Below are 21,320 nucleotides of genomic sequence, written 5' to 3' on the forward strand. Positions count from 1 at the left end.
CCGCACTAAAAGAAGTTAAATGTTACTGAAACTGGGCTGTGCTTGAGCTCAAAGTCTATATAACTCAGTTATTTAGAAATGTATTTTCATCACACAATGTAGTCTTATGAGAGCTACAATGTCAGTGTTTTTCTCTGACAATGGATTCAATTAACTTAATCATCAATTGAACACAAGTAGTTCCAACCAAAAATTTACTTCTGCTGTTAACCCAACCCCTTCTAATTGTAAAAGGGCAGAGGGCTACCATAGGGAACAATTATGGTTAATGGTCTCGCTCAAGAACAGACTGACAGATTCTTCATGTTGCTGGCCCGGGTATTCAATTTAGCTACCTTCCGAATATAAGTCAGACACTATAACAGCTAGGCTAATGCACTATAACGTGAAAATATTAAAAGCCTTGGATTGGCTGTTCTCTGTCAAATATCAAGTTGAAACTTTAAAAAATATAGTCTTTACAAATGCTGTGTTGCAGTCTTTGAGAGGTCAATCAATTTGTTTAAACGATAGTACAGCTGAGTTTTTATCTCCATTCAGGAGTGAGTGTCAGGCAAAACCTGTTTCCTTAGAATTAACTATTGACACAGATAACGGAGTATTTACAATGCTTGGGTGTAAGCCACTATAAAGCATCCTCCTACCAAAAGGGCAAGGACTGGTGTTTAGTTAAGCTTCCCTTTTCAGATGGCAAGGTCATCAGGCCAAACCCCCACAGCGCCAATAGGGGAATCTGAGGGCAAGGCCATTTGATGGACTCAGGAAGTTGACGTTAAATCTGTCTGGGATTTACGGGTTACGACCCCACCTTTCGTCAGCTGCTCAGCTCCACTCACCTTCCCTCCTGCAACCCAGAACTCTAGGTCCCATTGTGAAACACGCTAAGTGCTAACAGCTGCCTTCCCTGGCTTTCCCTTCCTGCCATTCTCCAGACTCCCTGCCCGAGACAGGCAACAGGTGAAGTTGCTCAAATCATGCCCAAGCTGACAAATAGACACACTAGTACTACTTCTAGCTCTCTGTAACAGTCTGACCCTCCCGCTACAACAGACTGAAGCACATGAAGCTAGTTAACGTGTCGATTTCCATCTTGAACCACTGCATGGAAATTTTAATCCACATGGTCTACTCTCTGATGTTGTACAGCCTATCCATCTGCACAGCATTTTTCTGAGCTGCAGTGTTGTTTTTTTATTTTAATCTTGTTTCATAAGCCCTACCATTACTATTTCTTAGACACTGTGGAGAACTTAGACTGCAAAGAGCTATTAGTCCAACAAGGCAGTCTTGATGTGACTATTGATTCATGAAAAGTATGCGTTATACACATAATAATGAATAGACTGACAAACGTTACCACCCAGACATTTGCAAGTAAAAGCCAATTAACTTCAAAGACAAATGAAAATAAGCCTAAACATAAAGAATGACTAAATAATTGTAGTACTCCAGAGAACTGTTTTAAGTTAAGGAAAAAGTACTGTATACAATGCATTTCTTCAGCATAAAACCACAAAGAGAGTGAGTCATTCAGGGCAGTGAACAGCAGCCTGGCTGTCATGCTTAGTCTCAATATACAGTAAAATGTCTCCCTGCTCTCTCAATACATTAACCAGTCATTCATTATTACCCTGTACTGTCCATTAGGTTCTACTTTCAAAGTAAGATTAATGTCTATCAACACCCAACTCGTTGATGCTTAGGAAATTGGAATGAAATTTGAATTATTCAAAACTGTTATAACGTCCATATTGCATAGAAAACATTCAATGCACAAATGCAAACCCATAGTTCATGTAAATTGAGAAATTCAGATTATTCTAGCTAGTAGCATTAGTGCTGCCAGAGAGAAAGAGAGGATGTTAGCTTTTCCCTTTAGTGGCAACAGTAGGCTGCAACCAGAAAATAATAGGTTACTCTGGCTCATATGTTTCTAACAGCTATATAATTTATTATTTAACGACTGACTTGCAACAGTACTAATCAGCACGATTGACAGGTAAATAAAAAAAATTAAAAATGTGTTAAGAAACTCTGTCATGAACAAGATATTCAATTCGACAACCAGTTGCAAAACGTATTAAATTCTAAAAAGACGCAAGAACTATAGCTAACAGTACCTTCTTGTTTATTATTATTTCAGCGCGGAGCCCGTCCCTCCTTTAGCTCTGCACAAGCCAAGTGTAAACAACAAATGATAGCAAGCCAACTTGAAAACTATAAAAGGAAAGTACGTAAGCTCGCAAATAGACAACTACACCGTCCCGCTTAGAACATTATGACAGAATATATTGTTGAAATTAAAAGCCATGTTCACCAGCTTTTACACTGCATTCCGTGATTGAATACAAGGGTTATTATTTGAGTAGAATAACGTAATCTGTAGTTATCTTTGTAGCTAACTGCTTCTTGGGTTTGTTTTAGGTCACGTAAACATGCTGCAAAATGCATACCATAGAAAGCACAGTGTTATTTAAACAAGTAAAAAAACAGACGAACAAAAAACAATGCATGGAACTGAATGTTGCTAAAAAGCTATAAATAACAGAGCTAAGATGTTCATCAGCAGACGTTTGCATTAGTTGCACTTTTGCTGCTTAAAACTCTCACGGCTGGAATGCAGTTAATATAATCAAACTGATAGTTCCCTATGATGGCAAACTGCGTGCTTGAATGCATGCAGCTGCAAGTGACAGATAACCCTATTCTTAATCTTGCACAACTTCGCAGAATGCAAATAAACATCGCTTTGGTGAATGGTGTTTGAATTGCAGTGCGCGACAGGCCCTAAGCCTGCTTTCCCACTGCTGTGGCTAACGTTAGCTTGCTCTTTTCAGCTAGTTAAAAATGGCTGCTTTTCCTTTAGTTTTAAATCTCTTACCAGACAGAATAGATTGGAATGGCAATCCTCCAAGCTGGCCCCGTTTGGTACAAAACAAGAACTCATCCTTTCACAGCGAGATCGAACATTCCATCGTTTCAGTTCCGGGGAAAATACAGACCGATTTTAAAATGTATTTGCAAGATGTACAAGCTAATCAACGATAATTATTTTTAAACAATCGTCTGGAGAATGTAACTAATTCAACAACCCTGCAAATGCTATTGTCCGCACAAAAAATAAAACCAGTTAAAGTCTTGTCTTCACGACCTCTCTAACGACTTTTCGAATACACATGAAGTAAAATATTTAAAGGGAGCGAAAATGCTCTTAAAACAAAAAGAAAAAGGAGAGCAAAGAATCAACTATCCCCCTCCCCCTTAGCTTAAAACGGTCTTTGCTAAAAACGTCCCTCTACTCCTCCATCACCATCAAAATCGATATAAAAACGAATAACATCCTTAAAAACCAATCGAAAATTGGCATATGCCTATATTTTTACGGTAATTTTAACCATTATTTCGGGCTCTGTTCCTGCTGGTTTCCATTTGAATTCATGGATTCCTTTCTTTAATGGCGGCCACAGGGAGAACTCTGCCTCCCAAAGCCTATTGGCCCATTCGTGGTCATGAGGGGTGTAATAACACTGTAACTGATGGGTATTGCCGCTAGGCGAGAGCAAGTGGCGCTACTGAGCAACCAGATTTTGTTACTAATGATCAAACCTTTCAACTTGTCGACTTTCACAGTGCACCACCTAGTGCACACACAAGGAAATGTATCCATGCCTTCGATCAACATTTACATAATTCAACGATGTGTGCCTTTGCAATCACGCCAAAGCCCTCACATTCAAGCACAAAAAAGTTTACTCTTAATTAACATGGGAAACCTTATCGAATTTTCCGCACGATGTCTCGCACAGTATGCACAACAATGTCGTTCTGGATGCAACCCAGTTATTACACTTTTCACAGAAAATTATTGATGACCCAAAAATTGTGGTACAATTAATAGAGCGCTTTTTCGTTATCATATAAACAAAAAAGGTGTGTTAGGGTAATAATTTAATCATACTGATAATAGTGAAGAGTTATTAGCCCGATCGTTCCACGCATTCAAAACAATTCACCAGTGTAAATCAGGCAACATAACTGTAATGTCATACATGTAGCCTACTATATAGCCTACGGTCCTGTTCATCGCTCTTCCTAGGGCCCGTCATTATTGCCCTCACGAGATATTTAAAAAATGAGGAACAATAGTATTTTCAGTGATTTCAAATTGTAATTGATCTTGTTAAATCTGTACGGACGCAATGTCAAACCTCAAGAACAACGGTGAAAATGAAAGTATGACGAATCGTTAGGCACCATTGCAGTAAACCCACTGCTAATGTGACATATGTGGTACGACTGTTACGTTTTTAGTTATTGAATGTCCAGATAGAAATGTTTTATGTAGAAAACACCCCTCTCGACACAGAAAGGAATCACATCTTCAATTAACGGAATATCTCATCTTAAATTAATCTAAAGTTGGTGCTGACATTCATCACAATGTGAGATTTTCTGTCAAACACATTGACCATAAGAAGCTTGGCTTTGTCTTCATGCTTGGTGCTTTGATAATGTACAAGTCAGCATTGTACCTGTATATATTTCCTTAGGTTATTCTGTTCGGATACTTCTGTCAGGTGCAAAAGCTCCCATCGCTACATGTAGCCTACTATATAGCCTACGGTCCTGTTCATCGCTCTTCCTAGGGCCCGTCATTATTGCCCTCACGAGATATTTAAAAAATGAGGAAAAATAGTATTTTCAGTAATTTCAAATTGTAATTGATCTTGTTAAATCTGTACGGACGCCATGTCAAACCTAAAAAACAACGGTGAAAATGAAAGTATGACGAACAGTTAGGCACCTTTGAAGTAAACCCACTACTAATGTGACATATGTGGTACGACCGTTACGTTTTTAGTTATCGAATGTCCAGATAGAAATGTTTTATGTAGGCTAGAAAACACCCCTCACGACTCTGAAGAACTGAAGTTCATCTAAAGTTGGTGCTCATATACCGCCTGTTTGACGAAAGTAACTGAGTGCGGCATTTGTCAAAAAGTCTACTGTTCTGTGACAAAATCCTGTGGATACAAAGTATAGAAGAATACATTTGAGGTTTTGCCTGTGAGGCTAAGACTTGCATTTAATGAAAACATGTGGTCGGATAAGACAGTAGAACAGACTCAAGAGCAACAGGATATTGGACCAATCACCACTGTGCAACTAAGCTGTTTAGAGTGGATGGAATGCCAGATATGCCAGAAGTCTGTGAATAGTTTGAGTGCATTATAATAATGGGAATATTTTACATGCATTGAGATCAAAGCAACTGACAATCAATCTTCATTATTATTCAATTGATATTGATTTGAAATCTTATTCAAATAGGCATTATAGGTTATGTCATGGGAATTATGTCAATGTCTTATGAAGTGTTTTTGTAATGGGAGCCAGATAATTTGGTATTTGTTTTTTATTTCAGCTTTATCATTTTTGTGACCTTTTTCACCCCAATTTGGTGTTATCCAACTCATGATTAAGGCCCTTCATTGCAAGGACTCCCAGTGGACTGTGGACGGTGATGTTCAGATATGTCTTACAAAACACATCCCATAACATCCTGGTTCGTATCATGCTGCTCACTCAACCAGGCAGTCCACACTGGAGTTCTTACACGCTGGAAGAAATGCACTCTCCAGCTTTCCACCTCAATTGAGCTCACAGGCAGCCAAGCCGCAACAAGGAGTCGCTAGAGCAACCATATTGAATTACAAACCCCTTAAACCTGTCCACAAGTACCATCCTCCTCATGACCCCTGGGATAATCTGGAAGCAGAATTCAAACACTGGTCTCAAGATTACTGTGTTTACCAGAATTTTTTCTAAATCCAAGCAGGGAAACAATCCAGCCTCTTGACTCAAAAGTGTGACCTTCACCTTAGACAGAATGAACCTTGCTGTTATTGAAGACTCACATGACAAATTCAAAAAGCTTTCTGTAAATCAATAAAATTGACTACTGGAGAAAGTGTTCTCTCCCCTCTGTCAGACAGCTGTTATTAAAGCCAAGAAGTCAGCACAGTGTGTGTATATGTGAGTGCATGAATATGTGCATACATGTCGTTATGTGTGTATGGACAGGACTGTACGGTCTATAGTTCAACAGCACAGCTGTTGTTTACAGAGGCTAAATGGTAATATCCTGGACTTAATTTCTACACTGGAAGAAGGGCTTTAGTAATCAAAAGGTTAAACTGGGTCAACACTACCAGATAAAGTAGCACACATCAAGTCCCAACCCCCCATCCAGACACACACATAGACACAAAGACACATGGACATACAGTCGGGAGAACAAGTATTTGATACACTTTTATCCTTGATGTCCTTACACAGCTCTCTGGCCTTGGTCATTGTGGAGAGGTTGGAGTCTGTTTGATTGAGTGTGTGGACAGGTGTCTTTTATACAGGTAACAAGTTCAAACAAGTGCAGTTAATACAGGTAATGAGTGGAGAACAGGAGGGCTTCTTAAAGAAAAACTAACAGGTCTGTGAGAGCCGGAATTCTTACTGGTTGGTTGGTGATCAAATACTTATGTCATGCAGTAAAATGCAAATAAATTATAAAAAAATCATACAATGTGGTTTTCTGGATTTTTGTTTTAGATTCTGTCTCTCACAGACCTCTACATGCTTTGTAAGTAGGAAAACTTGCAACATTGGCAGTGTATGAAATACTTGTTCTCCCCACTGTACATGCCCACAAACACAAACATGAACCCACACAACTCATTCAGCTTTTGACTAAGCACAAATGGTTCACAAAGCCAATATAGTATGATGGATTATGAAGAGCAATGAGAACAAGAAATTATCCCATCCATTTGCCTACATAATGATACTTGGACTTGACTGCAAAGTTATTAAAATATAAAAAGCCTTGGTTAGAGCCAAGCCTGGGCTTTTTGTATTTAGGAAATTGTGTTTGAAAATGCACATGGCTGAATAATGAAAGCTCACAGGACTCAAGTCTTAATTTGTTTTTGTTTTTTATTCTTCAATCGTTTTTAATTCAGCCCTCGAGGGATTAATGTTCAGACCATGTAGGTTTATTTTGTATTTTCTCTTCATATCAGGATCCATATTCAGAACATGTTGGTTTATGTTGTATCTATTGATATGTTTCAGTGACCTGCTATCCACATGCTTCGTTCCCCCTGATCTAAATATGCGTTCCTTTAATTTTAGCTAGTAGTTGGGAAAGTGGTCCTCATGAGCCAAAATGAATCCACAGACGTTATAGTGCTTCAACAACCCACTGTGTAATATATCAAATAATTTTGTGTGATACCAATCTTACCAATAAATATAAAATTTTAGTTACATATCATATTAATTTGATTTTGGAATGCATCTACCATAATTATCGGCATACTAAAACCACATGCACATTTTCATTAAAGTAGTATCAAGCGGTACAAATGTATTCAACAATATCAGGCTCGTTTTGTTGTAAAAATAAAACAATAAAGATTACAAAAGTACCAAAAACGGCACATATCTTGTAGACAGGCTATGTTCTGACACAGCTTTTGTGTAAGGGCAGCCAAATGGTGGAATGAAGGTATGTTGCTGATTGAGGGGTTAATTACAGCCTCTCCACCCATAAGTGCTCCAGTCAGCCTAATGTCCAGTTAACAAACGCCAATCAAGGGAACTCAGTGAAAACCATCCTTCTGGAGAGAGAAGCAGTATGGCTTTCCTTTCTGGGAGTAATGCAGGCCTTTCATGTGGTGTGTCCTTGCAGGGGTCGGGGGGGGGGGGGGGGGGTTGGGCAGTATGTATTGCGGAGCTGTACCGAGCCTCGCCACATCCAACATGACAGTGCTGCTTTGTAAAGGGCCTGTGAGGCACAGACGGAGCCAGAAACTGACAGAGTCAGCCTCTTAGAAATACGTCCGATAGACACTCAAAGGCAGTTGGGCAGAGGGCAATGCTCTGCTCTTTGGGTTGAGTCAAAACCGCAGCTGCCAGGGTCTTTGTAGTTGGAGAGAATGAAGTGGCCTGACAGCATCACTTGTTTTAAGACACATTGTGAAGCCTCTGTGTTCCAGTGGCAAGCCACTCCGCCGGCAGCACAGGCAACAGGCCACTTGCATTGGCCCTGGTACACACAGAGTGGGTGCAGGAACATTCCAGAGGCACAAATAAAACCACGGCTGTCCCTTTGTTGTGCTGCTGACTAGACAAGAGCCTTTCAACAAGGCTGCCGCCCGGAGAAAAGACGACGTCGCGCATCCCTGCTGTTAAATGATCTGACACACTTTTTCCCGCTGCAGTCTTTTCACGGGCCCTGGTGTGAGCCCCCGTTCTGTCTCCCTCTTTCTCGATCTCTTTTATTCACACGCACGTTGTGAGCAGATGGGGGGAAAGGTGTCTGTGTCAATACGTTTTTCTTTCCTCCCTCTCCTTAAGCAGCCAGGAGAAGCCAGCTTGGGATTAATAAATTCAATATGAATTGTGAGCTAATGAAGTGAGCTCCCCCACCTCTTTCTCTGCTGCTGCAGCTGGAAAGGAAGAGAGCATAGGCTCCTTTCCCAAAACCAACAGGCAGGAATGAGATCACTGTTTGAAATTAGACCGTCAAACAAGTCAAGCCAGGGAAAAGCATTAACTAGACTTCTGTCAAACACAAGATCCTAACTGTGTGAAGGGATGAGTTCAATCACGCCTGACATTCCATTGTGACAATGTGCACAACCTCCCTCAGTCCTCTTTCAAAATGGCTTATTTCAATGAATCATAAAAAATACAATTTCAGTGTGATATTCCTCTACATTTGCAGAAGTTTTAAATTATTTGGGGAAAATGTTTAATTCGTTTATGAGCTGCTGATTGTTGCGTAACAGAGGACGTTCAACCTGGAACAAACCTCCTGACATTTGAGCCGTAGCCTGTTTGGGAAGGTGGGGTTGCAGAATACAGTCCACCATTCCCAAACTGATGCCTAGTTTCTCCTCTATGCATGAAAAAAACGCATCGACAGCCATGTGTGTCACAGGCTCCACCTCTTAATTGCTTAATTCTCTCAATCTTTGAGATGGAAAAGAACAAATGTGTTCCAGATGTGTTCCAGATGTGTCTCCTGCTGGACTTCCCTGCTGATTGATAGGCAGGCAGTCATTTCCCCAGACAGCACAGCTCATACAGCTCCTGTAGAGCTCCAGGCTGGAAGTGAATTGCTTTAATACCCTTGAGCTTCCTGCATTGAAGCTCATTACATTATAACGTCGTACACTGTTGAAGAAATGCAGCACTTGCAGAAAACGCATGGATTATCGTTGTTGTAGTACAGTGTGATTGACCTGTCTCCAAGTTTAAGACAAATAAGGATTAAATAATGGTTTGATGGATGTTTGGATAGAAAATGAACCAGTGAAATGCTGAGGGAAACATAATCAGTTGTGATACAGGGGTGGTCCTTATGACACAGCCCTGCTGGTGCTTTCCTGAACTGGGGGCACGGTTATAGTCAGCGAGGGCAGGGAAACGTTGGTGAGGCCAGGGTTGTAGTCTTCAGGGGAAAATGTTGGTAAGGCCAGGGTTGTAGTTTTCAGGGGAAAATGTTGGTGAGGCCAGGGTTGTAGTCTTCAGGGGAAAATGTTGGTGAGGCCAGGGTTGTAGTCTTCAGGGGAAAATGTTGGTGAGGCCAGGGTTGTAGTCTTCAGGGGAAAATGTTGGTGAGGCCAGGGTTGTAGTCTTCAGGGGAAAATGTTTTGCAACAACACAGGAAAAAGTGTGCCTTTTGTTGGAAAGATTTAAGGCTCCTCACAGTTACAGGTTCTTTACATCCGTTTAGTGCCAAATGAATATGACGCAGCAGGCAGCAGGGAGCATGACTTGTCCTGCCACCCCATACGTGCCATGCCCTGGGGCACACACCTGGGCCAGTGCTGGGAAGCCCTGGACCTCCATGGAACATAAACCCAGAGTTAATACCTAGTGCCTCTGAGGGCATCATTGCAACTGTGAAGGAACAGAAGAAAAACACACTGCCAAGAGTTCCTCAGTTATTATTATTGAGCACCTTCATGTTAATTATGAAAGGTTACGTGAAGGTGAACATATTTATAGGTTATAGATCAAAATGTAGTGTCTGCAGTGGTCTGTGTAAGAAAACATATTAAGTATTTTGTGGTGTTCGTATGATAGATGAGTCTTGAACACCACTGAAATTGCAAGTATTCCACCTAATGTGCATGAAGGCTATTAAAATGGATTTATCAACAATGTGCATGCAATATGCTATACCTTGTTAAGGCCACGATCTGCTGTGGAACCATCAGAAACAAGCGGAGGATAAAGGTGTTCCTGTTCCATGGAATTAGCCATTGTGTAATACAGCATTAACCGTCTCAACAGGCACCCTGGCAAGGCATTTCACACACTTGGTCAGTGCTTATGAATAATGTACTGTTTGCATCTGAGTTTTTCCGGAACGAAGCGGTGGAGTGTCCTTTTCTGGGTAATGCAATGTTATGGTTGAATAATTTATGGTTGAAGACAAGACTTCACAACCTACTCCTGTAAATAACATTACACTCTAATCAGAGAAGCAGTGGGAGGTTCACTTTAATGCGTTGGGTTTCAGTGTGCTTAGGGATTCTTTATGTCCTCTGTCTGTCTGTCTTCTCCCCTTCTCTGCCCCTCTCCTAGTTCCTCTCCTTCAGTGCACTTTTTCCTACTGTCTGATTCTTGTCGCTGTGGTGTTGATGATGAGTCACTCTGTCTAGAAAGCCAATAGGCTCTCAGAGGAATACAAGTCCACAGGGAAGCTGGCTGGACTCCCGCCCCTCTGTCACACTATGGCCTTTACAACTACCCACTACTAAACATGTCACACTCTACAAAACACGCCACGACATACACACAGTTCCCACTGGAACCAGTCCTGACCTCACCACTCCGTGAAACAGCAGTGTAAATACAGAGGGGAGGGAGGGGGGAGTGAGACAACTGATCCCAGAGAGCATGTGAATGGAATTTCCATGTTCTTCGTCCAGTTCTCTCCCAGTCGGGAAGCTGGTAAGTGAGAGCTCGACTAACTGATTTCTCTCAGGAAACCCTCTATCTATCTATCTATCTATCTATCTATCTATCTATATATAGATAGATAGATATATATACCTCTCTGGAAAAAATTATGAGACCACTGTACCTTTTTCTTTCCTTTCCAAAAAGGTCAAAAAGGAAGGTTTTGAGTGAGTAACAGAAGCGTTCAATTTGCAGTGGTCTCTTAAATATAACTTATTTTTTGGAAAGGAAATCAAAAATGTTCCCAGAGCTGTATATAAATATATATATATACATATATATATATATATACACACTCACCTAAAGGATTATTAGGAACACCATACTAATACTGTGTTTGACCCCCTTTCGCCTTCAGAACTGCCTTAATTCTACGTGGCATTGATTCAACAAGGTGCTGAAAGCATTCTTTAGAATTGTTGGCCCATATTGATAGGATAGCGTCTTGCAGTTGATGGAGATTTGTGGGATGCACATCCAGGGCACGAAGCTCCCGTTCCACCACATCCCAAAAATTATCCTGCTGGAAGTAGCCATCAGAGGATGGGTACATGGTGGTCATAAAGGGATGGACATGGTCAGGAACAATGCTCAGGTAGGCCGTGAAATACTCAGACCGGCCCGTCTGGCAGCAACAACCATGCCACGCTCAAAATTGCTTAAATAACCTTTCTTTCCCATTCTGACATTCAGTTTGGAGTTCAGGAGATTGTCTTGACCAGGACCACACCCCTAAATGCATTGAAGCAACTGCCATGTGATTGATTAGATAATTGCATTAATGAGAAATTGAACAGGTGTTCCTAATAATCCTTTAGGTGAGTGTATATATATATATATATATATATATATATATATATATATATATATATATATATATATATATATATATTACTTTTGAAAGGAAAATGCATTTCCATTCTTGCTTGGTATAGAGTATATATAGAGTGCAGTTCAATGTCTCCTTTGTTGTATTTTTCGTTAGAACAAGAAGGTCTAGACGGCAGGCAGGCCAGTTCAGCACCCAGACTCTTTTACTATGGAGTCATGCTGTTGTAATTCCTGCAGAATTAATGATATGCTGTACTGTAGATGATGAGATCCACAAACACTTTGCATTTTTATGTTGAGAAACGTTATTCTTAAATTGTTGCTCTATTTGCCTGCACAAAGAGTAGTGAAGACCTCCTCATCCTCACTTCTGACAGACACATCCTCTGTGGAATGATCTATTAATACCCAATCATGTTACTGACCTGTTGACAATTTACGTAATTAGTTGTGTGATATTCCACCAGGTTTAGGTTTTTAGTGTAACACAACTTTCCAGTCTTTTGATGCCTCTGTCCCAATGTTTTTGTAATGTGTTGCTGGGATCAAATTGAAAGTGGCCATGTATTTTTCAGTAAACAAGAAAACAAGAAAAACCCAAAACATTTGGGTTTGAAACTGGCATAGGGTTTAAATGATTTGCATTCTCTTTTTATTTACATTTTACACAGCATCCCAACATGGAATCAGGGTTATATATATCTGCACAGTAACAGAAAAGATTGTTGGTCTCTGAGTTAAAACCTCACAGCTTAGCATTGTCCACACAATGGAGCATACCTTAATGTGGAGCCAAATGTGTCACTCTCATTGACAGTTTCCTTTTTGTTGTGTGGAGAATACATCACACACATACAAAAAATTATACTGAAGAAAATGCTGACAGAATTGAGCATTCATTTTCTAGGAGTAAATAGTGAGTGAGCAGATGTATAAGGGAAACTATTGCTACAGTGAAAGACAGACCCATATGGAGTACATTGTAACAGGAAAACAGAGACAAACACAGAAACAGACAGACAGAGAAACAGACAGACAGGGAGACAGAGAGTCAGTGAGACAAATTGATGGATCACCTGCATCTCCTTTGCTCCTACATACTAGCCCAGTAAAACCCTGACTGGATCTGGCTGAGCCGTGACTGCTTTGCCTTTAGGTGCATGGCAAGTCTTAAGGACAGTGGAGGACCTCCTATGTCTGGCCAGGTGATGCAATGTTCTAGGGCCACCGGGGTTATCTCAGAGCCACCTGATCTGCTCCAGCCATCAATTTAATGCCAGCCCCAACCCTCAGGTCACAGTACCAACATCACACCTGACGGCTAATTAATGCCTGTGACAGTCAGAAACCAGAGGAAGCGGTCTGGTGTGAAGCTGAGAGAGAGATGGCCCATAGCGACTCTCAAGCACCTCGGATTCTAAAAGGCAAGTTAACATTTCCTGGAATTATCTGGAAGAATATGAACATAAAGTGAAAGCACTGAGACTGAAAATAACCCATTCTTAATTTTTTATGTATTACTGAAATGTATGTGGTCATAAATAGCATAGACGTTTCTAATTATCTATTCAATTATACTAAAGAAATGGTCACCTTTAATTATACATTTAGTTTCTTACACCTGTCAAACGTAGAGGATTATTGTCTTTTTGGTGGCAAAATCGTTCTCTACCATTATATGTACTCTAACATGAATAATGGAATGAAGTCATCACAGGCATGTGTTTCTGTTAACTATTCCTGCATTCATATTTCAGACAGACCTATGCTGTGACTGAATATTTATCATTCTGTTGTGTGACCCGGGCTGTTTCACTAGGATTGTCACTAACCTTTTTCTCTCTTCACTTTGCTTCTCATCATCTACTGTATGATCTCTTTCTCTCCCTCTTCCCCCACCCCATCTCTCATTCTTTCTCTCTCTCCCCTGAGCTCAGAAGTAACCAGTTTACTGCTAGTTACGGTAGTTTCTATTATAGAAATACATCATTACTGGCGAATCTACAAAGGTTCAGAAGAGACTCGGTACTTTCAAAATACCACCCTCTACCCTTCATTTCCTGTCTACTTCTCATGTCTACGGAGATCACACCCCCTACCCTTACCCCTCATTCCCTTTCCTTCTCCCCTCCCTCTTGCCCTAACTCCCTCCTTCCCACCCTCCATAATAAGACAATGGAAAAGATTTCTGCACTCTTGTGTTTCACAGTCAGGACATTTTCCCATCCCAGAAGGTCCATCCAGGTCCAGTATATATTAGATTGCTGTGCAGCGCTTGTTTACATATTTGTTTACTTTCCAACCACTGATTAGTCTCATACGGCCTGGATGGTTTCATGCTAGATTTAGCATTTCCATTCGACACACTTCCAGCTCTATGTTTTATCTGGTATTTGAGTTTCTTGCCTCTTCAGGGAATAACATCTGCCCACTTAGTTGCTTGGAGTAAGGAGGGAGGGAGCAAGAGTATTCTGTAGGCAAACATGAGGGGGAAAATCTCACTCACTAAGATGAAAAATGACAAACAATGATAGTGATGTGGGGGAAAGAACTACTAGTGAAGAGACGGCCCCAGAACAGTATTACCACAGAGAGGCTGTACAACAAACAACAGCATACCCCTTTCCCCAAGTCTGATCTATTCACAGCATCAAAGCCAACAAGATGAAGGTCTTCATCCCCAATACAGTACACAGAGGAACACCAACCATGTTTTCCTTCGCAGTTTTTGCATAAAGTTGTATGAAAAACACCACAGCAGGTGTGATTGAAGTAGGAAGTGTCTGTAAAATATAACATTGACAGACAATTTGTTTATTCAACATGGTGGGATCTTTTGTGTGGGTAAAATAAATGTTAATAGAAAATGGCAGTGGAAATGCCCTCATGCGCAAATATAGGCAGGAATACTTTCATATTAATGTCAACAATTATTTCTTACTTTCTTTTTTTTTTGGTTACTGAAGCTAGTGACAAGAGTCCATCATATAGGGCTATCCACTGTGGTATTGTTGGGCTTATTTAGGCTATTGATATAAATAAATAAGGATGATGGTTTGTAAATACACCAGGATGAGCTTTATGTCCTTATGAAACATTAAGCATGAGTGTGTTATGCTTGTGATATGATGACTGATGCATGGCTGTTCTTGCACCTTGGAGTTTCATTTACTCAAACATGTCTTGGAAGCAGATCATAAACTCTCAACTCTGCATGTCCACAATAATGTGGTCATATAAGTTAGTGTACTGTAATGACATTATTTTGCTTAGTGTACTGGTCTACTATTTTTGCAAGCTGTTGGCTAGAGTGTCAGACCCAAAGTGACAAAACAACTGGAAGTGTTTAAAATAACAGAAACAATTCCAGCTTAAGATTTGTATTTGGTATATGTGAAAAAGAGTGAAAAGGAGTTCTTTATGTGCAGTACGTTAACACACACTATTTTTATCATCAAAAAATACATGTTTGATGGAAATATGCACATACAATGGATATAAAAAGTCTACACATCCCTGTGAAAATACCAGGTTTTTGTGATGTAAAAGAATGAGACAAAGATAAATCATGTTACAGCTTTTTCCACTTTTAATGTGACCTATAATGTGAAAAACAACCTGAATTCTTCGAGGGAGAAAAATGAAGAATAAAACCTTACAATGACCTGGTTGCATAAGTTACAATGACCTCTTATAACTGGGGATGTGGCTGTGTTCAGAATTAACCAATCACATTCAAACTCATGTTAAATAGAAGTCATTAAACACCTGTCATCATTTAAAGTGACTCTGATTAATCACAAATAAAGTTCAGCTGTTCTAGTAGGAATTTCCTGACATTCTCTTAGTTGCATCTCAGAGCAAAAGCCATGGTCCGCCAAGAGCTTCCAAAGCATCAGAGGGATCTCATTGTTAAAAGATATCAGTCAGGAGAAGGGTACAAAAGAATTTCCAAAACATTAGATATACCATGGAACACAGTGAAGACAGTCATCATCAAGTGGAGAAAATATGGCACAACAAAGACATTACCAAGAACTGGACGTCCCTCCAAAATTGATGAAAAGACGAGAAGAAATCTGGTCAGGGAGGCTTCCAAGAGGCCTACAGCAACATTAAAGGAACTGCAGGAATTTCTGGCATGTACTGGCTGTGTGCTACATGTGACAACAATCTCCCGCATTCTTACAAAGAAAAACATCCAAGCCCGGCTGAAGTTTGCAAAAACAAACATCAAGTCCCCCAAAAGCATGTGGGAAAATGTGTTATGGTCTGATGAAACCAAGGTTGAAAATTTTGGCCATAATTCCAAAAGGTATGTTTGGCGCAAAAACAACACTGCACATCACCCAAAGAACACCATACCCACAGTGAAGCATGGTGGTGGCAGCATTATGCTTTGGGGCTGTTTTTCTTCAGCTGGAACCGTGGCCTTAGTCAGGGTGGAGGGAATTCTGAACAGTTCCAAATACAAGGCTATTTTGGCACAAACCCTTCAGGCGTCCGTTAGAAAGCTGAAGATGAAGAGGAAGTTCACCTTTCAGCATGGCAACAACCCAAAGCACACATCCAAATACACAAAAGCATGGCTTCACCAGAAGAAGATTTATGTTTTGGAATGGCCCAGCGAGAGCCCAGACCTGAATCCAATTGAACATCTGTGGGGTGATCTTAAGAGATCTTAAAAATTTCCTCGCAATCTGACAGATTTGGAGAGCTTTTGTAAAGACGAGTGGGCAAATATTGCCATGCTAAGATTTGCCATGCTAATAGACTCCTACCCAAAAAGACTGATTGCTGTAATAAAACCAAAAGGCGCTTCAACAAAGTATTAGTTTAAGGGTGTGCACACTATGCAACCAGGTTATTGTGAGTTTTTTATTATCCCCCCTCAAAGATTTCAGTTTGTTTTTCAATTGAATTGTTCACGTTATAGGTCACATTAAAGGTGGAAAAAGTTCTGACATGATTACCTAGATACTGACTGTTTTTCATGGACTGGAATAAACTAGAAAATTACAGAAACAAATAAAAGACCTAAAAAAACAGCATATTGATGATAATTTACAAATGGTCTCAAAGCTTTGTTGCAGTTTTTGGAATGTTCGCAAATCCAGGCCGAGTACAGACAGGGGTATACTATACAGAAGGATATTGGATTACCCACTAACCTAGAACAAACCGAGAGGGCATCATTACTGCTAGGAGGCTGAATGGTAAAGGCTGTGATGTAACGAGGCAGGGCCGGGCTCGAGGGGAGAGGCACCTATAAGCCCTCTATGACAGTCTGCAGACACCTGTGCCACTACCTCAGCATTCAAACTAAGTCAACCATATAACTGTAGCTTGAAGGAAAGGCTTTGGAGGCGACAAAATAACAAGACTCATGTCATCAGTTGCATCAAGTAATAGTAAATGCATGTACATGCATATTACCCTGTATCGCACACCTAGACCTCTCCATCATGGTTGATAACTCCATTGTGTCCCCCTTCCAGAGTGCAAAGATCCTAAGTGTGACCTTGGAGAATACTAACGTACCACGCCAACATAAAAGCTATGACTCGCTTGTGCAGGTTCATGCTCAACAACATTCAGATGTTGATAGGAAGAGGATAGGAAGGGGCACAGGAATTCAGGTACTTATCTCCTACTTGGACAACTGCAACCCTCTGTTGCCTGGGCTGGGCTCCCAGCTTTTGAAATCAAGCTCCTAGTTCAGGGGAAAAATGACACCATCTCCTGCCATTCTGGGGTTTCCCAAAGACAGGGTGTTTGCAGGGATACCTGTTTTGAAACCTGTTTTGATTTTGAGTGAAACAGAAAAGGTTTAACATATTTTGAATGCTTTTAAAATTGAATATACACATACATGTGCACATATGGCAGGTGAAAAGAGACTTCAATAGGCTATTTAGGCTATTTATTTTTAACGTGCATACCACCGCGTATGCGACCGTGTATACATTTATACGCGTATGCAACCGTGTGTACATGTATACGTGTATGCACCCATGTATACGTGTTCCTATACCTTTATACACGACGTGTCAGTCTACACGCTCAGTCGACTGTCATAGACTATGGGGGGTGGAGTCTGCCAAATACACGGAGATGCTAGCTACTCATATGCACAACCAAGCTAGTGAACGTCAACCTAACGTCTGTTTCTCTATGCAATTTTACATAGGTTTTTTGATGTCATGTAGGCAGCGGTGAACATGTGAAGACTTGCTCTCTGCGCTGTCATGGCGGTGTAGCAACGGCTATGAGGGGTGATTTATGCATTTAATAGGCCTAGGGAAGCTACTGATATGACTCACCAAGTCACTTAACGTCTGAACAGCGCCTTAAAATGACATCTTAAATTAACACAGTCCATTAATGGAGACGCGTTTTTCTTACAGACGACACATCCACAACACCCACACGAAACGAACACGACACGCCAACGCTAAGACAACACGTAAATGGCCTACAGATGCCACGAACGCGTCACATGTCAGAAAACCATAACATGAACGCATCTCTACAATGTGTCTCTACGATGAGTCTTTATAACGAGTTACGTGTCGTCCAAACAACATAGGTATTGTGCAGCTGTTGAATAAATTAATTGATGCACCTGCTATTGACTGTGCTGCACAATAGTAATAAAAATCTTTAGCTCGATTGCTCTATTTTCTGTTATAAAACCTACTAGGAAAGACATGCTCTCATAAGACTGAGCAGGACGTTTTTCCGTTCGGAATTTACAAATGGAAAAAGTTGCGGAATCTTTTCTTTTTGTGTGTTTAATTCGCAATATTTCTATTGACAAATTATCGGTATCAGTTGTTACACTGTGAAATGATCTTGACGGCTTTATTTGTGTTGGAACTTGAATTGAGTTGATAGGCAACTGCTGTAATCATTTCGACATCCATAGGTGAATGATCATTAACACAACAGTGCTTTCTGCTGTTGAGCGCAGATATTAGAGACCTATTCACCAATCACCTAAAAAACAGTGAGGGTTGCGGGTCACAGGTAGATCACCTAAAGATTATCGAAGGTTAAAGTGTTAAAGTCTTCCTTGGATTTTGGCACCTGTAAAGAAATAGCTGCTATTACAAATATATTGATATATGTGTGAAATGTATTTTTTATTGCCTTGTATATTAGAACCCTGACATTCAGACCTCTATACGTACTATAGACATTCAGATGTATTAAACTAATTTAAACTGTCTGAAGTTCACATTCCAAGCAGTATCACACAAACAAAAAAGATGCACAATATGCTCTTTAAACAGCAAACCTCATAATAAATCTGTAGGTTATTTATAGTCTATTAAAATCGTGTGCTATACTGTACTGGATGCATAATTGTTTTTAGCCTCAATAAAGTCATAATACCTTTCTTAACAGAACTAAGTAAATTATTTTGTTTGCACAATCATTTTAAATTACTTAATTCTGGTCTAACTGAAGTATTAACAGTAGCATTTCCATCCTTAGTAATGCCAAGATGTGAAGTCTTCCATGCCAGATTCTGTCTTTTCTCTACTTCTCTACTATCAGATATAAAACAATGCTAGAGCTAACAACCAAGATGCGATTTATCACTTGCTAGCAAAGCATAGACGAGAAGTTAACACAACACGTTATTCAGACGTTCCATTATACACGACCATAGATGCGGAGACAGCTTCCCTAGGCCTATTAAATGCACAAATCACCCCTCATACTTTTCACCTGCCATATGTGCACGGACACGCATACATGTGCACGGACACGCATACATGTGCACGGACACGCATACATGTGCACGGACACGCATACATGTGCACGGACACGCATACATGTGCACGGACACGCATACATGTGCACGGACACGCATACATGTGCACGGACATGCATACTGTGTATTTTATCCAGACAGATGCTGAATGCCTCAAATCTTCTGTCTACAGATTTAGGGTCTTTATTGCTTTGATCCTATTCCCATCAGATCCCCCCTTTAGTCCTCCCTGGTCTCACTGTTTTTTTTCCTCTATTATTGGGCACTTGAATTAGATGGATTCTTCCAGCCGGGCTGTTGGTTTGCCAGGGAGCTTGGCACAGGAATAATTACCTGTCTCTATGATCAATTACCTGATTAGTCACCAGAAACACACAGGATGTCTGAGAAGCGCTGGGCTGGGGGGAAGCCAGAACTGAAGGATTTAACTGCGCACACACACACACACACGCACATACGTACAGACACGGATGGATGACACAAATGGACTGACACACACTCACGGACGAACACACAAGCACACACATGCTGATAGTCTGGCACAAATACAAGCAAGCACACACGCATGCACACACGCATGCACACACACACACACACACACACACATACACACACATAGTTGTTTTGCTATACATGCAAAAACCTTTATAGGACCAAATATATTTCCATACAAAAATTATCTAACCCCAAACCGTAACCCTGACCTTAACCTTAAAAAAGAAAATCTGAACTTTACCCTATCTTTACCCTAAACCTAACCCTAATCTCATTAGAACCCTAAACGTAACCTTAACCCCTGGCCAAAACAGACATTTATAGAAGTGAGAAAAATGGCCCCAAAAGTCATGATCTACCATGGGTTCACTTGTAAGACATTTTTTAGGTAATACATCCACACACACGTACACGCGCAAACACACGCGCACACACAAGTACACACATGCACACACACACACACACACGCACACACACCCATGATCCCATTCTCCATGGATTCTCAGACAACTCAGTGATACGAGGCCAACAGCACTCTGCCTGTCTATCAGCCCTTTCAGGAAAATACATCCAGAATAGTCCTGACAGATCTTATTTCATGGGACACATTGTGCCTGGAATCCTTTACAATCCACAACCAAAACCATTTCTATGTTTGATTTCGTTTTTCCTGTGCAGATAGGTGGACACACTAACACACACATCGACAGACACCAACAGTCAATGACACTCAGTCTGCAAGTCAGTCTGCATGACAGATACAGTGGATATAAAACGTCTACACGCCCCTGTTAAAATACCAGGTTCTTTTGATGTAAAAAAATTAGACAAAGATAAATAATGTCAGAACTTTTTCCACCTTTCCAAAAACTACAACAAAGCTTTGGGACCATTTGTAAATGATCATCAATATGCTGTTTTTGAGGTCTTTTGTTTGTTACTGCAATTCTCTAGTTTATTCCAGTCCATTGAAAACAGTCAGTATCTAGTTTTCCACCCAACCGGCAAGATATATTCATGGAACTATACTTAACTTTACATAAAGAACATGCAGTGGATATAAAAAGTCTACACACCCGTATTACAATACCAGGTTCTTGTGATGTAAAAGAATGAAACAAAGAGGAATCATGTCAGAACTTTTTCCACCTTTAATGTGACCTATAACATGAAC

The 21,320-nt window shown here is 40.5% G+C and overlaps 1 protein-coding gene across 3 annotated transcripts in view; it reads right to left on the reverse strand.

Moving 5' to 3' along the window:
* Positions 1-3,476, reverse strand: part of med13a (mediator complex subunit 13a) — a 94,437-nt gene extending 90,961 nt beyond the window's left edge. For all 3 annotated transcript variants that reach the window (XR_004575935.1, XM_013134462.3, XM_010870717.5), the window contains exon 1: positions 2,882-3,476. Coding sequence is in view for 2 of the 3 variants with exons in the window: in XM_013134462.3 (XP_012989916.2) it covers positions 2,882-2,947 (66 nt within the window). In the remaining variant the exon portion in view is untranslated. The remainder of the gene's footprint in view (positions 1-2,881) is intronic.
* Between the last annotated feature and the right edge of the window lie 17,844 nt (positions 3,477-21,320).

This window comes from Esox lucius, chromosome 7 (assembly GCF_011004845.1).
Source record: "Esox lucius isolate fEsoLuc1 chromosome 7, fEsoLuc1.pri, whole genome shotgun sequence".
Classification (NCBI taxonomy): Eukaryota; Metazoa; Chordata; class Actinopteri; order Esociformes; family Esocidae; genus Esox; species Esox lucius.